Source organism: Hyperolius riggenbachi, chromosome 6 (genome assembly GCF_040937935.1).
Source record: "Hyperolius riggenbachi isolate aHypRig1 chromosome 6, aHypRig1.pri, whole genome shotgun sequence".
In the NCBI taxonomy this organism is placed as follows: Eukaryota; Metazoa; Chordata; class Amphibia; order Anura; family Hyperoliidae; genus Hyperolius; species Hyperolius riggenbachi.
In genome coordinates this window covers 95,507,030-95,526,006 of record NC_090651.1, presented here as the reverse complement: position 1 = coordinate 95,526,006, position 18,977 = coordinate 95,507,030, and the positions used below count along the sequence as shown (strand labels likewise).

The 18,977-nt window shown below is 43.7% G+C and overlaps 1 protein-coding gene across 3 annotated transcripts in view; it reads left to right on the top strand.

The window, feature by feature from the left end:
* The window catches only part of CACNA1E (calcium voltage-gated channel subunit alpha1 E), a 396,969-nt gene that overhangs the window by 292,276 nt on the left and 85,716 nt on the right, over positions 1 to 18,977 (top strand). For all 3 annotated transcript variants that reach the window (XM_068239700.1, XM_068239701.1, XM_068239699.1), the window contains exons 25-28: positions 339 to 499; positions 12,204 to 12,341; positions 12,431 to 12,632; positions 17,661 to 17,825. In XM_068239700.1, the coding sequence (XP_068095801.1) occupies positions 339 to 499; positions 12,204 to 12,341; positions 12,431 to 12,632; positions 17,661 to 17,825 (666 nt within the window). The remainder of the gene's footprint in view (positions 1 to 338; positions 500 to 12,203; positions 12,342 to 12,430; positions 12,633 to 17,660; positions 17,826 to 18,977) is intronic.

Below are 18,977 nucleotides of genomic sequence, written 5' to 3'. Positions count from 1 at the left end.
AAGTACTTTGCAGTACTGGTCGGAGTCTCAAAGGCATTCCTATGAAAGGTGCTCGGAGTCCCTTTAAGTCCAGGAAAGGATGGAGATTGACTTCTATGGGCCACACAGATGGCTATTCCTTGAAACAGATGAAACATTAGAGCCAGTGTCATATACAGTACATCTACCTATATAGTGCATTAGTGCACATTTTTCATCACTAAAGTTAACATATCTGTTATAGTGCACATTATTCATCACTCAAGCTAACATATCTATAAAAGATTTTGTCTCTTTATAATGATCCATAGCATGTTCCATTTTCCTTGTAAAAACTGAATATGTGATTTTCTCCCCAGGCAGTGTTTGATTGTGTGGTTAACTCTTTGAAGAATGTCTTTAATATCCTCATCGTGTACAAGCTCTTCATGTTTATATTCGCCGTCATCGCTGTTCAACTCTTCAAGGGCAAGTTCTACTACTGCACAGACAGCTCAAAGGATACAGAGAAGGAATGCATGTACGTCTGGAGAATTAATGTGCCTCTGGGGATGTGTTGCTCCTCTACAATGCAATCAGAAATGTACAGCGAAATTCATATACATAATGCTCTCATCAATGAATCATTTCATTACTGTCTGTCTGCTGCACTGATCTCACCATGGCAAGGGCAGAGCGCTGATGATATTCATGTGGGAAGTTAAAACAAAAGGATCAAAGCAAAGCAATATGACTTACTGCAGTTCTTACTAGCGAATCTCTGACATTGTGTGATTTCTGGCTGATGTTGTGTGATATCTGGCTGATGTTGTGTGATCTCTGAATGATGTTGTGTGATCTCTGACTGGCATTGTGTGATCTTTGGATGATGTTGTGTGATCTCTGACTGGCATTGTGTGATCTCTGACTGACATTGTGTGATCTCTGACTAACATTGTGTGGTCTCTGACTGGCATAGAGTGATCTCTGGCATTGTGTGATCTCTGGCATTGTATGATCTCTGGCATTGTGTGATCTCTGGCATTGTGTGATCTCTGACTTTGTGTGATCTCTGACTGGCATTGTGTGATCTCTGACTGACTTTGTGTGATCTCTGACCGGCATAGAGTGATCTCTGGCATTGTGTGATCTCTGACTGACATTGTGTGATCTCTGACTGGCATTGTGTGATCTCTGACTGAAATTGTGTGATCTCTGACTGGCATCCAAAAGCAAAGCGTCCCTGCCGGCCACAGAGGAGTCTTTGTGTCACACGGGGAGTCCAATGCGGTCAGAGGCCCATCACACCTCACCTATAGTCCAAACAATCAACGTTCCACAAGGACTCGACCCTCCAAAGTGAATTACAGCGAAATATTTATTTTTATATAGCGGTGCTACAGCACACTGAAAAGCACAACGTTTCGGGCAGAGGCCCTTTCTCAAGTGCTCAAGTCATCTGGCAACACATAGTGAATATATATAAAACTTTACTTACACACCACACCCAAACTAATTGGGGGGCGGGCACATACTTAAAGGTACATATAACCCTTAAAGGGTAAGAGAGCGGCAAAAATATATACTCATAAGAAGCACCTAAGACTAAAGTCTTCGTTAAGGCCATACGGTGACTGAGTACCCAGTTTTTCCATCCACCAGGCTTCACGTCTTAATAAAGTGGTCCTGCGATCCTGGCCCTCATGGAACTGCACCACCTCTAGCACCATCCATCTCAGCTGACTCACCCTGTGTCCACATTCCTTGAAATGCCTTGCTAAGGGGGGATCCCGATTTCTTTCCTCCTCCCCCCTTTTATTTATATTGGGGTTCTGTATATTGCTCCTATGTTCATTAAGTCGAGACTTGACGTCTCTCTTAGTCTGCCCTACATAGGCCAACCCGCAGGGGCATTTAATATAATAAACCACCCCTTTGGTATCACATGTCGCATAATCTTTAAGGGGTATCGGGGTACCCTGTCGTGGATGTCTAACCTCAGCCCCCCTAATGATACCATTACAATTTTGGCAATGCAGACAGGGAAAGGTGCCTACTCTTGGTGTTCCTAAAAACATTTGTGTGGGCCCCCCTGTTCTCCCTATATCAGCACGGACAAGATGGTCCCTAATAGATTTACTCCTTCTATATACAAATCTAGGAGGGTTTCTGCAAATGGTGGATAACTGGGGATCAGCCTCAATCACCGGCCAAAACTTAGACATCGTATCTCGCAGAACAGTCGATTCTCGACAAAAAGTAGTAACAAAATTGACTTCATTGCTCTCGTCCTGTTTCTCCCTATTATATGTTCTCAATGCTTCACGATCCAAACCTCCCACCTCTGCTGCTATTTCCTCACATCTAAATTTACTATAGCCCCTTTTAACAAAATCTTGCGTGAGGAGCCGTGCCTGCTTCGCATACAGTTCATCGGAGGATGTAATCCTCCGTATTCTAACATATTGACTCTTAGGGAGCCCATTCACCAGAGGTTTAGGGTGGCAACTGTTGGCCAATAAATATCCATTTTTATCGGTTTCTTTTCTGTAAAGGTCGGTTTCAAAGTGTCCCGACTTCTTCCTAACCTCAACATCAAGGAAATGTAGTGAATGGGCATTGTACTCCATTTTAAATTTAATAGTTTCATGTATATCATTCACTGTACTGAAAAACCGGCACAACTCCTCCTCTGTACCTGACCACCCGAAGAATAGGTCGTCAATAAACCTGCAGTAACCTCTAATGCCAGTAGGGGCCCCAGCACCAATAAAATATGTTCTCTCAAAGTTCTCTCAAAGTCCGACATCACCAAATTAGCTACACTGGGTGCATAGGGGGCCCCCATTGGCACCCCGAGGGTCTGCAGGTAAAAATCGTCCCCAAACCTAAAGTAAGAATGGGAGAGGCAGAATTCAAGCAATGACATTATGAACACAAGCATCTCTGACTGGCATTGTGTGATCTCTGACTCGCATTGTGTGATCTCTGACTGGCATTGTGTGATCTCTGACCGACTTTGTGTGATCTCTGACCGGCATAGAGTGATCTCTGGCATTGTGTGATCTCTGACTGACATTGTGTGATCTCTGACTGACATTGTGTGATCTCTGACTGGCATTGTGTGATCTCTGACTGACATTGTGTGATCTCTGACTGGCATTGTGTGATCTCTGACTGGCATTGTGTGATCTCTGACTGGCATTGTGTGATCTCTGACTGACATTGTGTGATCTCTGACTGACATCGTGTGGTCTCTGACTGGCATTGTGTGATCTCTGACTGTAATTGTGTGATCTCTGACTGACATTGTGTGGTCTCTGAATAGCATTGAGTGATCTCTAACTGTCATTGTGTGATCCCTGGATGATGTTGTGTGATCTCTGACTGGCAATATGTGATATCTGACTGGCAATGTGTGATCACTGACTGGCATTGTGTGATCTCTGACTGGCATTGTGTGATCTCTGGATGATGTTGTGTGATCTCTGACTGGCATTGTGTGATCTCTGACTGATATAGTGTGATCTCTGACTGACTTTGTTTGATCTCTGACTAACATTGTGTGGTCTCTGAATGGCATTGAGTGATCTCTGACTAGCATTGTGTGATCTTTCACTTTGTGTGGCCTCTGACTGGGATTGTGTGGCCTCTGACTGGCGTTGTGTGATCCGTGACTGGCATTGTGTGATCTCTGACTAGCATTGTGTGATCTCTGACTGACTTTGTGTGATCTCTGATTGACATTGGCCTCAATTCACTAAGCTTTATCTAACACTTTATCAAACGTTTGATAATTTACCTTACGGGTAAAATCTAATTTTGAATTCATTAAGGAGTTATAGATTTATTGAACGTTTCATTGATAAAACATTTGATAAATATATAACACCTTAGTAAATTCAAAACTAGATTTTACCCATGAGGTAAATTATCAAACGTTTGATAAAGTGTTTGATAAAGCTTAGTGGATTGAGGCCATTGTGTGATAATTAGAGTCACCGACTAGTGAGGTAAATTACCGACTTGTGCAGTAATTGCCTCAATAGATGTCAAGAAATTGCAATTCCCAAAGATTTCCTCCATCGGTTTAACAGACAAAAGTGTTCAGTATTTTTCTCCAGCTCACAGCAGCCGATAACTGTCTCTCTCCATGCTGTCTCTGTGCGGTAACCTGACAGACAGCCTTTGGGGAGAGCCAGGCGGAAACAGTAAATTCGGGCGCCTGAGGCTAGTGGACAAATCGGGCGCCGCCATTCACTCCTATAATAAATATCGTTTCATGGGCGCCCGATAGGAAAAAAGGGCGCCGGAGAAAACTAACGTTTTAAAAGCGGCGCCCGGAGACTTAATGTTTTATTACTGTTTCTCATGATTACACATTATTTAATGATTTATACATTTTTAAATATTATTTTTAAACGAAAAACAGTACAATATTTTTTCCAAACATTATTTTTAAACGAAAAACAGTACTTTTTTTTTTTTTTTTTTTTACATTATTTTTAAACGAAAAAACCAACAGGGGGGTCTTAGGTTTAGGCACCAACAGGGGGGTCTTAGGTTTAGGCACCAACAGGGGGTCTTAGGTTTAGGCACCAAAAGGGGGGTCTTAGGTTTAGGCACCAACAGGGGGGTCTTAGGTTTAGGCACCAACAGGGGGTCTTAGGTTTAGGCACCAACAGGGGGGTCTTAGGTTTAGGCACCAACAGGGGGGTCTTAGGTTTAGGCACCAACAGGGGGGTCTTAGGTTTAGGCACTAACAGGGGGGTCTTAGGTTTAGGCACCAACAGGGGGGTCTTAGGTTTAGGCACTAACAGGGGGGTCTAGGGGTTAGGGGTAGGTACAGGGAGGGTTACTTAGGCACCAACAGGGGGGGTCTTAGGTTTAGGCATCAACAGGGGGGTCTAGGGGTTAGGGGTAGGTACAGGGAGGGTTACTTCGTAATTTTTTTTTTAAACGTTATTATACGTTTTACTATTTAAACGAAAGATTAACGTTTTTACAATTGCCGATTTAATGCACATTATTTAATGATTTATAACTTTTAAAAACATTAATTTTAAACGAAAAACAGTACAATACATTTTTAAACGTTATCCATGCTTATCGTTAAAAACCCGGCGCCCTTTTTTCCCAGCGCCCCTTTTTAACGTACGCGAGCCAGGCAGCCAATAGGGAGAGTCACACAGCCCTACTTCTGATTTGAAGGTAAGGGGTATGTTGCGGGACTTTTACTGTATCAGTGTAGAGGAAGGTGACTTATGGGGGGCTTTTTTGCATCCCTTTACATTTGAAAATCTTTATTATGGCATATAGAAGAGCTCCCCCTGGTGGCAGCAGCATATCTAAAGGGATGACAGGGATGCACAGGAGAGAAAACCTCCGAGTGAAACATGCAGTTGTTCCCTGCCTCTCAGCTGACCTACTACTTGCTCGTAAGTCACACTTACCGAGCAGGGCTTAGTGAATTGAGGCATGTTTGTTCGGTAAATTACCGAACTTCTGCCTCATGCGCAAAATCTTTTGTGAATTTGGTAAAAAAGTGTAAAATACCGAATTAGGTATTTTACTGAACAAATAGATTTTACTGATCTGCCCTTTATGTGATCTCTGACTGGCATTGTGTGATCTCTGACTGGCATTGTGTGATCTCTGACTGGCATTGTGTGATCTCTGACTGACTTTGTGTGATCTCTGACTGGCATTGTGTGATCTCTGACTGACATTCTGTGATCTCTGACTGACATTGTGTTATCTCTGACTGGCATTGTGTGATCTCTGACTGGCATTGTGTGATCTCTGACTGACATTGTGTGATCTCTGACTGACTTTGTGTGATCTCTGATTCGCATTGTGTGATCTCTGACTGGCATTGTGTGATCTCTGACTGACTTTGTGTGATCTCTGACTGGCATTGTGTGATCTCTGACTGACATTGTGTTATCTCTGACTGTCATTGTGTGATCTCTGACTGGCATTGTGTGATCTCTGACTGGCATTGTGTGATCTTTGACTGACATTTTGTGATCTCTGACTGACATTGTGTGATCTCTGACTGACATTGTGTGATCTCTGACTGGCATTGTGTGATCTCTGACTGGCATTGTGTGATCTTTGACTGACATTGTGTGATCTCTGACTGGCATTGTGTGGTCTCTGACTGGCATTGTGTGATCTCTGACTGGCAATGTGTGATCTTTGACTTTGTGTGGCCTCTGACTGGGATTGTGTGGCCTCTGACTGACATTGTGTGATCTCTGACTGGCTTTGTGTGATCTCTGACTGACATTGTGTTATCTCTGACTGACATTGTGTAATCTCTGACTGGCATTGTGTGATCTCTGACTGGCATTGTGTGATCTCTGACTGGCATTGTGTGATCTTTGACTGACTTTGTGTGATCTCTGACTGGCATTGTGTGATCTCTGACTGACATTGTGTGATCTCTGACTGACATTGTGTTATCTCTGACTGTCATTGTGTGATCTCTGACTGGCATTGTGTGATCTCTGACTGGCATTGTGTGATCTTTGACTGACATTGTGTGATCTCTGACAGACATTGTGTTATCTCTGACTGGCATTGTATGATCTCTTACTGACTTTGTGTGATCTCTGACTGGCATTGTGTGATCTCTGACTGACATTGTGTGATCTCTGACTGACATTGTGTTATCTCTGACTGTCATTGTGTGATCTCTGACTGTCATTGTGTGATCTTTGACTGACATTTTGTGATCTCTGACTGACATTGTGTGATATCTGACTGACATTGTGTGATCTCTGACTGGCATTGTGTGATCTCTGACTGGCATTGTGTGGTCTCTGACTGGCATTGTGTGATCTCTGACTGGCATTGTGTGGTCTCTGACTGACTTTGTGTGATCTCTGACTGGCAATGTGTGATCTTTGACTTTGTGTGGCCTCTGACTGGGATTGTGTGGCCTCTGACTGACATTGTGTGATCTCTGACTGGCTTTGTGTGATCTCTGACTGACATTGTGTTATCTCTGACTGTCATTGTGTGATCTCTGACTGACATTGTGTGATCTCTGACTGGCATTGTGTGATCTCTGACTGGCATTGTGTGATCTTTGACTGACTTTGTGTGATCTCTGACTGGCATTGTGTGATCTCTGACTGACATTGTGTGATCTCTGACTGACATTGTGTTATCTCTGACTGTCATTGTGTGATCTCTGACTGGCATTGTGTGATCTCTGACTGGCATTGTGTGATCTTTGACTGACATTGTGTGATCTCTGACAGACATTGTGTTATCTCTGACTGGCATTGTATGATCTCTTACTGACTTTGTGTGATCTCTGACTGGCATTGTGTGATCTCTGACTGACATTGTGTGATCTCTGACTGGCTTTGTGTGATCTCTGATTAGCATTGTGTGATCTCTGACTGGCATTGTGTGATCTTTGACTGACTTTGTGTGATCTCTGACTGGCATTGTGTGATCTCTGACTGACATTGTGTGATCTCTGACTGGCATTGTGTGATCTCTGACTGGCATTGTGTGGTCTCTGACTGGCATTGTGTGATCTCTGACTGGCATTGTGTGGTCTCTGACTGACTTTGTGTGATCTCTGACTGGCAATGTGTGATCTTTGACTTTGTGTGGCCTCTGACTGGGATTGTGTGGCCTCTGACTGACATTGTGTGATCTCTGACTGGCTTTGTGTGATCTCTGACTGACATTGTGTTATCTCTGACTGTCATTGTGTGATCTCTGACTGACATTGTGTGATCTCTGACTGGCATTGTGTGATCTCTGACTGGCATTGTGTGATCTTTGACTGACTTTGTGTGATCTCTGACTGGCATTGTGTGATCTCTGACTGACATTGTGTGATCTCTGACTGACATTGTGTTATCTCTGACTGTCATTGTGTGATCTCTGACTGGCATTGTGTGATCTCTGACTGGCATTGTGTGATCTTTGACTGACATTGTGTGATCTCTGACAGACATTGTGTTATCTCTGACTGGCATTGTATGATCTCTTACTGACTTTGTGTGATCTCTGACTGGCATTGTGTGATCTCTGACTGACATTGTGTGATCTCTGACTGGCTTTGTGTGATCTCTGATTAGCATTGTGTGATCTCTGACTGGCATTGTGTGATCTTTGACTGACTTTGTGTGATCTCTGACTGGCATTGTGTGATCTCTGACTGACATTGTTTGATCTCTGACTGACATTGTGTTATCTCTGACTGTCGTGTGATCTCTGACTGGCATTGTGTGATCTCTGACTGGCATTGTGTGATCTTTGACTGACATTTTGTGATCTCTGACTGACATTGTGTGATCTCTGACTGACATTGTGTGATCTCTGACTGGCATTGTGTGATCTCTGACTGGCATTATGTGATCTCTGACTGGCATTGTGTGATCTTTGACTGACATTGTGTGATCTCTGACTGGCATTGTGTGGTCTCTGACTGGCATTGTGTGATCTCTGACTGACTTTGTGTGATCTCTGACTGGCAATGTGTGATATTTGACTTTGTGTGGCCTCTGACTGGGATTGTGTGGCCTCTGACTGGCATTGTGTGATCTTTGACTAACATTGTGTGATCTCTGACTGGCATTGTGTGATCTCTGACTGGTTTGTGTGATCTCTGACTGGCATTGTGTGATCTCTGACTGGCTTTGTGTGATCTCTGACTAACATTGTGTGATCTCTGACTGGCATTGTGTGGTCTCTGACTGGCATTGTGTGATCTCTGACTGGCATTGTGTGATCTCTGACTGACTTTGTGTGATCTCTGACTGGCATTGTGTGATCTCTGACTGGCATTGTGTGATCTCTGACTGACATTGTGTTATCTCTGACTGGCATTGTGTGATCTCTGACTGACTTTGTGTGATCTCTGACTGGCATTGTGTGATCTCTGACTGGCATTGTGCGATCTCTGACTGACATTGTGTTATCTCTGACTGGCATTGTGTGATCTCTGACTGGCTTTGTGTGATCTCTGACTAACATTGTGTGATCTCTGACTGGCATTGTGTGATCTCTGACTAACATTGTGTGATCTCTGACTGGCATTGTGTGATCTTTGACTGACTTTGTGTGATCTCTGACTGGCATTGTGTGATCTCTGACTGACTTTGTGTGATCTCTGACTGGCACTGTGTGGTCTCTGACTGACATTGTGTGATCTCTGACTGACTTTGTGTGATCTCTGACTGGCACTGTGTGGTCTCTGACTGACTTTGTGTGATCTCTGACTGGCACTGTGTGATCTCTGACTGACATTGTGTTATCTCTGACGGACATTGTGTGATCTCTGACTGACTTTGTGTGATCTCTGACTGGCACTGTGTGATCTCTGACTGACATTGTGTGATCTCTGACTGGCTTTGTGTGATCTCTGACTGGCACTGTGTGATCTCTGACTGACTTTGTGTGATCTCTGACTGGCTTTGTGTGATCTCTGACTGGCATTGTGTGATCTCTGACTGGCATTGTGTGATCTCTGACTGGCATTGTGTGATCTCTGACTGGCATTGTGTGATCTCTGACTGCCATTGTGGGATCTCTGACTGGCACTGTGTGATCTCTGACTGGCATTGTGTGATCTCTGACTGGCATTGTGTGATTTCTGACTGATATATGCTAATTTTGAGATATCAGAGTTTCAAAGATGTGCAAAGCCAGATGTATACTTTTTGAGCCCCTAGGCCAAGTATGTTGTGTTTCTGCTTTCATGTGCAGCTGCAAACCCCCCCCCCCCCCGCCCCCCCATGTGCAGACTCCTCTTCCATGCGGTTTATCCATGTACAATAACCCCTCTCTTTCATTAACAACTCCCCTGGGCATCAGTTTCCCTTCTTCATGTTTTGCTCCCCATTGTCAGACTCCTCTTTCATACACAGCAACCCTTCTTTCATTTTTAGCTGCCAAGGCCCGGGCCTTTGTGGCCTTTCCAGAAATGTGCCCCTGAAGATTAGCATATTCATGCATAAATCTATGTCACTGCTGTCACTCCCAATATCTATTATCTAGCATCTCGCCTATATGTATAGCCAACTACCTCTTCCAAGCCTTTCACTTCCATCTATGCAACCTCTATGTACATCAGCCCCTTCCCATAATAGCTCCTATATTTCATATGCTGCCCCAGTATTTGCAACCCTAACTTTACATTTGCAGGTCCATAATTCCCCTCCGTATGCAATGTTCATCCATATGTAAGCCCGCCCTTTTTGTCTTGGCTATGGCTTACATGACCGTGGCAGAAATCTTGTCTGTTTGCAGGTATGAAATTGGGAATGGCAGAACTGTCACTCAGAAAAAAGACAAAAAATACCATAGCATAATACTGTTTGAATATATTGCCTCTTTCCACAACACCGGAGCTACGGGCATGGAGAGTTGGCATGGAGGAAGCTGATCTTTGATAGTAATGATCGAAAACCTAGGTGTTCGGGTTTGGTTAGGTTCGGCTGATGTCATCCACCAGCCCGCCTGCCCCCTCCCGCCACCAGAGGGGCCCGGTCCTCCCGAGAGCCGGCCTGCCCCCCCCCCCCCCCCGGCGGTGGCAGAGGGGGGCAGGCCAGCTCTCGGGAGGACCGGTGCCCCCTGTTGGCAGGAGGGGGCAGGAGGGCTGGATGACGTCGGCCGAACCTAACCGAACCCGAACACCTAGGTGTTCGATCATCACTAATCTTTGATCTTATGTTATGCTTGTGTATACTTGGAGCATGTGAGTGCACTATCTTTTAGTATTTTAAATAATTTTTTGGTTTTACGTTATGAGAGGCTCTTCGGTTTGCTAGGGTACAAGAGTAAGCTGCTCTTATGATGATCCGTCTGCTGAAAGTATGCTGCTGATGGGATAAAACAAACGCAGTTGCTTTCTTATAATTTGGACGGCATTTCAAGAAGGTGAGAGCCCACATGTGTTGGTTTTGGGACACTTGGATACACTAAGGAGAGCTTGCACTTGGATGTGTTTGGAGGCTTTTATAGCTGTCTGTGACCTGGCAGCCACAGTATATGGTGAGGACCTGTAAGACCCTGTATGTTGGTGGATACACACACGGATATTGCTTACAGCACTGGGTGTTGTGGAAAGAGGCAATATATTCAAACAGTATTATGCTATGGTATTTTTTTGTCTTTTTTCCGAGTGTCATTTCTAGAATAAGGATTCATTGAAGTTGTGAGCGCAGTGTCTTGGAGGAATATCTGAATTACATCTTATGCTTGATGAGTGATGCTGCGATCCAAAAGGACTTTTTAGTTAAAGGATACCCGAACTGACATGTGACATGATGAGATAGGCATGTGTATGTACAGTGCCTAGCACACAAATAACTATACGGTGTTCCTTTTTTCTTTCTCTGCCTGAAAGAGTTAAATATCAGGTATGTAAGTGGCTGACTCAGTCCTGACTGAGACAGGAAGTGACTGCAGTGTGACCCTCACTGATAAGAACTTCCAACTATAAACCACTTTCCTAGCAGAAAATGGCTTCTGAGAGCAAGAAAGAGATAAAAAGAGGAATTTCTTATCAGTGAGGGTCCCACTGTAGTCACTTCCTCTCTGAGTCAGGACGGAGTCAGCTTCTTACATACCTGATATTTCACACTTTCAGGCAGAGAAAGAAAAAAAGGAACACAGCATAGTTATTTGTATGGTAGGCACTGTACATACACATGTCTATCTAATCATGTCACATGTCACTTTGGGTATCCTTTAAGTAAAATGACTGAAATTATTCTATTTGGACACTAACTGAGTGAGCGCACAGATACATTGTATTTTGGTAATGGCAGAACTGGCTTGCGCACAAGATTTTTTTTTTTTGTCTAAAATCAAAATTAAGATCAATAAATGACCAGAGCTGGATTTCTGGGGAGGTCACAAAGGCCCAGGCCTTAGGCGCAGCAGCCCAAAGTGGCTGGACTGGGAAGAGGGGCAGCCGGGCATGTAAGAGGGGTTGCTGCATATTGCTTGAAAAGAAAGGCTGCCAATTGGTAACAACACATAGAACAGCGAAACTGCTGACAGAGAGCCGTACATGAAAGAGAGTTGCTGCTGTGCATAGGTGTTACATATGGGTGAGGAGCTACACATGGAATGGGAGGGGCACTGCTGCACATGGAAGGGGAGCAACAGGAAAGTTGGCCTAGGGGCACTACTAGTATAAACCCGGACTTGATAATGACTTGTTCATTGTTGTCACTGTGGACTAACTGTATTCTCAATTAATTTAGAGGAAGTTACATAGATCATGAAAAAAACAAGATGGAGGTCAAACGGAGAGAATGGAAGCGGTATGAGTTTCACTATGACAACATCATTTGGGCTCTCCTTACTCTCTTCACTGTGTCTACAGGAGAAGGCTGGCCTCAGTAAGTGTCATTCCTTGGATAACTTCATCATTAATGCATCTCAACTTAATTGAATAGCCAAGAAAATATGATTCCTTTTCCTATCTAAGGGTTCTGCAGCATTCTGTGGATGTGACTGAGGAGGATCGTGGTCCCAGCCGCAGTAACCGCATGGAGATGTCAATCTTCTACGTTGTCTACTTTGTGGTCTTTCCTTTCTTCTTTGTCAATATCTTCGTGGCTTTGATTATCATCACTTTCCAAGAACAAGGAGACAAGATGATGGAGGAGTGTCGGCTGGAAAAGAATGAGGTGATGGCTGACATAATACTTTTTGACATCACAACTCACTGTACAGCTTACTGGGTCAATGCTTTTTAGGGGATCTCTCTTTTTTTATTTTTAAAGATATTTCTATAGATGTAATTGCCAGCATGGTCGGGTCAGCTACTGTGTATTTTTGGCACTGGTATTTTGAAGCATTTAGTTGCCTAAATATGTAAGTACATGAAAGCTGTAGGCCCCATTCACTGCTCCACCTGTGACCAAGACCAAGAAGTGTCTGAAAGCATAAAGAATAAGCACATGCATATAACTTTTTCACATCAGGTTTACTTTAACATTTACATTAAAGGGGCTCCGAGCAGTGCCTGTGGGTATGCCTTTAAGCATACCTACAACTAATTAATTATATCCTCACACCTACCAGCATGATGTTTGTAATTATATCCCCTGGGTTCCTTGTATTTCATTGCATTGCACTGAATGGAGCTGCCAACACTGGGGAAAGTGTCGTCCTGCATAATACAAAGCTGAGTAAAGAATCCAAGATGGCGGCCGCGATTTCGATCGTGAAAATAACGAAAACTAAAAGGCGTAAGGGTGGCGGTTTATATATCATTGGAAAGAGGAGAAAGAGAGCTTCAAAATGGTATGCATCTTTCCATAGTTGCTGCACTGCTTGGAGTCCCTTTAAAGTACCCCACAGTTTAACCTGTTGCCGACCCAAAAATGTGGCCGCGGATTGGCAGTGGCAGAGGGAATCAGTTGTTTCTCAGCACCGCCATATTGTGTCATCTCGTGTGGATCGAGATTAGACAGAGCTCTCAAGAGCTCCCGTCACTGTTTACAGGGGACTGCAGCAATCAGCCTGACAGCCCACAATCGGAGCTGGCAGGCTGTTTTTTTACAACAAAAAAAGGAAACTTTTGTATATCTTGCGCAGCGCTGTAGAGAGGATGTCCTTGTCCCTTAACTGTCCCTCGGAAGGGCTTACCATCTAATGCCTACCACAGCCTATGTATGTTTAGCATCTTTGCCTAGGGCCAATTTAGGGGAGGGGGAATAAAAAAAATAGTTTTTAAAAAAAAAATAAGTTAGATTTTTTTGTATTAATTTAAAAAAAAAAATACAAATTGCAGCAGCAAACAAATGCCACTAAAAGAAAGCTCTATTTGTGAGAAGAAATGGAGGTAAAATTCATGTTAGTATGACCGAGCAATAAACCCTAAACCCTAGCATAAAGTTGTGAAGTGCCGAATTGTAAAAAATGGCCTGGTCACTAGGAAAGGGGGGGGGGGGGGGGGGGGGTATAAACCTCCGGTTCTCAAGTGTTTAAAGCAACCCTAAAGTGAGAAACAAAGCTAGATACCTATGGAGAGGGAAGGCTCTGGACGCCACGGTGCAGGGGTGGGCAAACTATTTTGCAATCGGCCGCATTTAACCTGCTCCTTCTCCCTCCCACCAGACTTGTGGGGCCAAGGAGTGATTGGGTATAACTCACCCAATTGCTCATTCGAGCTTCGATCTCCATGGCGATGGCGATGTCATGTGATGTGCTGGTTCATAATCACAGCAGGTCACATGGCATCGTCATTACCATGAAGAGCACTGCTAAAATGAGCAATTGGGTACCGTTGCTACTTATACGTGCTCTGCACAGATCCATACTGCACACATGTGAGCCCAGGCTTGCGCATGCACATTGCAGATGTGCGTCTGAAGCCTTCCAAGGACTCCCACAGGTGCCAGGTGAATGGGGGACAGCATTAGAATGAGGGGGCATAGAGAGGATCGGGAAAGATCTATGGAATCCAATGCCTTCCCTCTCTATAGGTAAGTAGCTAACTCTTTTTTTTTTTTTTTACTGGCTTTAGGGTTGTTTTATATTTGAGATGCAAAATTCTTCTGGATATCAGTATCTGAAGAAAATGTATTATCCAAAATGTGTTTCTTTCTTCTGTAGATTAGGAGCAGTTAGGTGAAATGATGTGATTTACACTTAATCTGTGACTGTAGTGCGGAGTCATGCACGGTGCCAGCTCCGGCCCTGCAGATGTCTGGGAACCCGCTGTCAGCTGGGCATGTTCACATTTATTCTTTTACACAACAGTTAGATTTTCTGAGACCAAAAGATGTGATTTGTTGTAAACTCTGACAATTATTTAGGGATGGGAGAAACATCACACTCTGTGCAGGCAGACCGAAGATATGTTCTGTTTCAATGGTTTTTATTGTAAATTTGTATTTGTCTCGGTTGTGTATGCTTTATTGTTCAGCACCACGGAAGATGCTGGCCCTATATAAATCCAAAATAATGATAATATGTTTCAAGACAAATGTAACATGCTCATTTATAGCTTATCAAACCGTTACAAAGGTTTATCATAATTATTAAATCTCTTCATGCAACCAGCATAAAGGCCGGGCAGATCGCTCAAAAGCAGTCTCATCACCCGAACGACAGTCTGTATACACGCCCGATTTGGCGTGCGGACGACTGAACGACGGGACGTTCAAACGACCCGTCATTCGCAAAAATCCACCGTGTGTATGGGCCTTAAGCGTTCATCTAAAATATTCTTTCTTTTATGCTTTTGATAAGAATTTGAACAATCACAACAGATGATCTTAAAACAGTTGTAACTAAACAATGGAGTGTTTCTGTAACAGTGGCGGGAGCCGGGAGGGCTACATTTTTCATTGTTTTAGGCTTAGAAGGTGGGGGAGATATGTGTGGGGGAGGTGGGTGCGGGTTAAGGAGATATAGGTCTTAAGGCCCATTCCCCCTACAAAATCCTATCATCGTTAAAGAGACACTGAAGCGAAGAAAAAATATGATATAATGAATTGGTTGTGTACTATGAATAATTACTAGAAGATTAGCAGCAAAGAAAATATTCTCATACTTTTATTTTCAGGTATATAGTGTTTTTTCTAACATTGCATCATTCTCTAATATGTGCAGATTACACAACACTCAGCATTCAAAATGATTCTTTCAGAGCAGTCTGTGAACTAATGAACTCTCCTCTGCCAGAGGAAAAGTAAATAGTTAACTAACAGTTGAGATAATAAAAGTCAGAAAACAGCCCTCTCCCCGACTTTTGAAAGTCGTAGAGATAATGGCTTTTTTGTATAGAGATAACAACTGGAGTTTCTTAACTCTTCCTGTACTGGAAACAATTAGACTGATGTATCTGATCTTAATGTTTTATTTCTTAGCTGTACTACACATATAAATCATAATATCATAGTTTTTTTTCGCTTCAGTGTCTCTTTAAAGGACCACTATTGCGAAAATAGTAAAATTTAAAATACATGTAAACACATTCAAAGAAGAAGTACATTTCTTCCAGAGTAAAATGAGCCACAAATTACTTTTCTCCTATGTTGCTGTCACTTACAGTAGGTAGTAGAAATCTGACAGAAGTGACAGGTTTAAGAGTAGTCCATCTTCTCGTGGGGGGTTCTCAGGGTTTTCTTTATTTTCAAAAGCATTTAGTGAATGGCGGTTGCTCCGTCCAACTGCCAAAAAAGTGTGAAGTCAGCTGGAAGGCTGGCCAGCATCTTTGTATAGAGCCTTTTTGGAGAGTGTCTTTATAAAGAATAAAGGCCATGCTGAGAGAATAGAGATGCGGCGAACTGTTCGCCTGGCGAACATCTCTGGAGCTTTTACTACTTCTGGGTCGCACTGACCTGGAGTAGTACACCTGCACTGCCCGGCGGAGCGCATCCTAGATCGCGCTCCTGTTGCCGGGCACTCTCTGCGCATGAGCGTGACGTCGTTCATGACGCCGGGCAGCGCAGGCATTCTACTCCGGGTCAGTGTGACCCAGAAGTAGTAAAAGCCCCACGGATTTGGAGATGTTCGCCGGCGAACGGTTCGGAAAACGTTCGCCACATCTCTAGCTGAGAATCCCCCAAGAAGAGACTGTCGGTTCTGTCAGATTTCTACTACCTACTGTAAGTGACAGCAACATAGGAGAAAAGTAATTTATGGCTCATTTTACTCTGGAAGAATCATGCTTCTTATTTGTATGAATTTACATGTATTTTACATTTTACATTTTTTCGTGATAGTGGTCCTTTAACACAGGAAGTTTTCATTGAGAATGTGGGAGGAAGCAGTAACCAGTCTCTCCCTGTGAAAATGACCTGACCTCTGCCACCCCATTAACCCTCCTGGCGGTGTATTAAAAACCGCCAGGGGGCAGCGCAGCAGTTTTTAAAAAAAAGCCCAGGGCTCGCTACATGATAGCCGCTGTGCAGCGGCATCGCCCCACCCGCTTCGATTGCCTCCGGCGAGCTGCGATCAGGAAATCTCGTTCAAAGAACGGGATTTCCTGGAGGGCTTCCCCCGTCGCCATGGCGACGGGCGGGATGACGTCATCATCGTCGTGACGTCATTGGGAGTCCCGATCCACCCCTCAGCGCTGCCTGGCGCTGATAGGCCAGGCTGCGCAAGGGGTCTGAGGGAGGGGGGCGGCGCGGTGAGTAGCGGTGAATTGGCGTGGAGTGGCGGCGATCGGTATGCACACGCAGCTAGCAAAGTGCTAGCTGCGTGTAGCAAAAAAAAAATTATGCAAATCGGCCCAGCAGGGCCTGAGAAATCTTCCTGCACGGCTTACCCCGAACTACGTTCGGGGTTACCGCCAGGAAGGTTAACTGCTTGTGGCTGGCATCCTAGCTACAGTTTATTCTCATAATGAAAAGAATTTTCTGAGCTGCAGTGCTGACCATAAAAAGGTTAATCTTTCGACCTCAGAGGAAAGAGATGGAAACTGAGAGCTGCTCACTAACTAGGACCACCCAGTTTTTCTAGCTCCAAGCATGACTTGACTGACAGTTTCAGTGAGTTGCCTAGTGTGCGTAAAATTGACATGCACTACACCTCACAGTCCTATATTTTACTTTATTAAAAATCTGGGAGATAAAACTGGTGGGGCTTTAAAGCAACATCTAGCAGTAGCTGAGTGAAAATATGTGTGCAACATTCTGTGTCACTATTATAATCAGTACAATTCTGTACACTGAGAAACGTATCACTGTCTTTCGTAGAGAGCCTGCATAGATTTTGCCATTAGTGCCAAGCCACTCACACGCTACATGCCCCAGAACCGCCACACCTTCCAGTACCGAGTCTGGCACTTTGTGGTGTCACCGTCCTTTGAGTACACCATTATGGCCATGATTGCTCTGAATACTGTGGTGCTAATGATGAAGGTAAGTGCAAGACACATGTACATATTTTGTGACATTCTTTTCTATAAATGTAAGCATGTTATTCATCTGTAGATAGCGTGTTTTACACATCTGCACTGTCTGTAGTTTGAATAATATTGATTATTGTTGTTTGTATTTTTATTGTTGATTGTTGTACCAAGTTAAATTTCCCGGTTTTCTTTTCAAATTTTTAGGTTTCATTACTATATTACTTTAATGTTCGTATTACTACACTATATTATGTTGCTCTAGTGTTCTGTATTACGCTAGTAAACCATAATTTACAAATTAATCATACTGGTTGGCTGAGTACTGGTTGAACTCGATGGACATATGTCTTTTTTCAACCAAAATAACTATGCAACTATAGCAAAGCAGGTAATTTTGGCTAATTGTTAATTGCAGCTATAGCAGCACCCAGCGGGTGATTTGGACCCCGATAAATATAATTAGACAGGGCAGATATCAGCGGTGTGAATTTAGCGGTGAAAGTGGCACTGATATTGGGGAGATTACAGCTGGGGGAGGGGGGGGGTCAGTAAGAGTTAGGCATCGTTAGATGGAGGGTTCAAGTGGGAAAAGGGTTAGATTTAGAGATAGCAAAATATCGATAAAAATGACTGATATTCTATTATCATGTTACCCATTGCCTACTAGTTGACTATTGGGTAATTTTACTGATATTCTACTAGCGGCTTTCCCTGGTGCCCAAATTACTTCAGGTTTGTGTAGAGTGATTGGAGGGTTGGAACTTTATTAGGACTTTTCACTGTTATGTCCCTGTTTGGAAGAATTTTCTCTTTCTGTTCTAAAGTGGGGTAGGCCTTTATAGGGACAACAGAAAAGATCTAAGGTTCATGGCTTCCAGCTTCTGCCGTAATAGCAGCATCTAGTCTTTTAAGGTCATGATCTTGTGCCTGGCTGTTTATGGGCATAGGCTAAGGCAAGGGGAGCTCTCTAGTGTACATGATGCTGTATTGTACAGTCTGTATAAATTCATTTCTTTTCAGGCAGTTTATGGAGGGGGGGGGGGGGGGGGGGGGCGGTAGTGTGGTAGCAACTCGGGGGGAGGTGTAATTCGGGGTCTGGCGATCTGGTTTCCCAAATTACTGTTGCGCATGGCGCTCAGCATAGCATTGCTTTTATGATGGT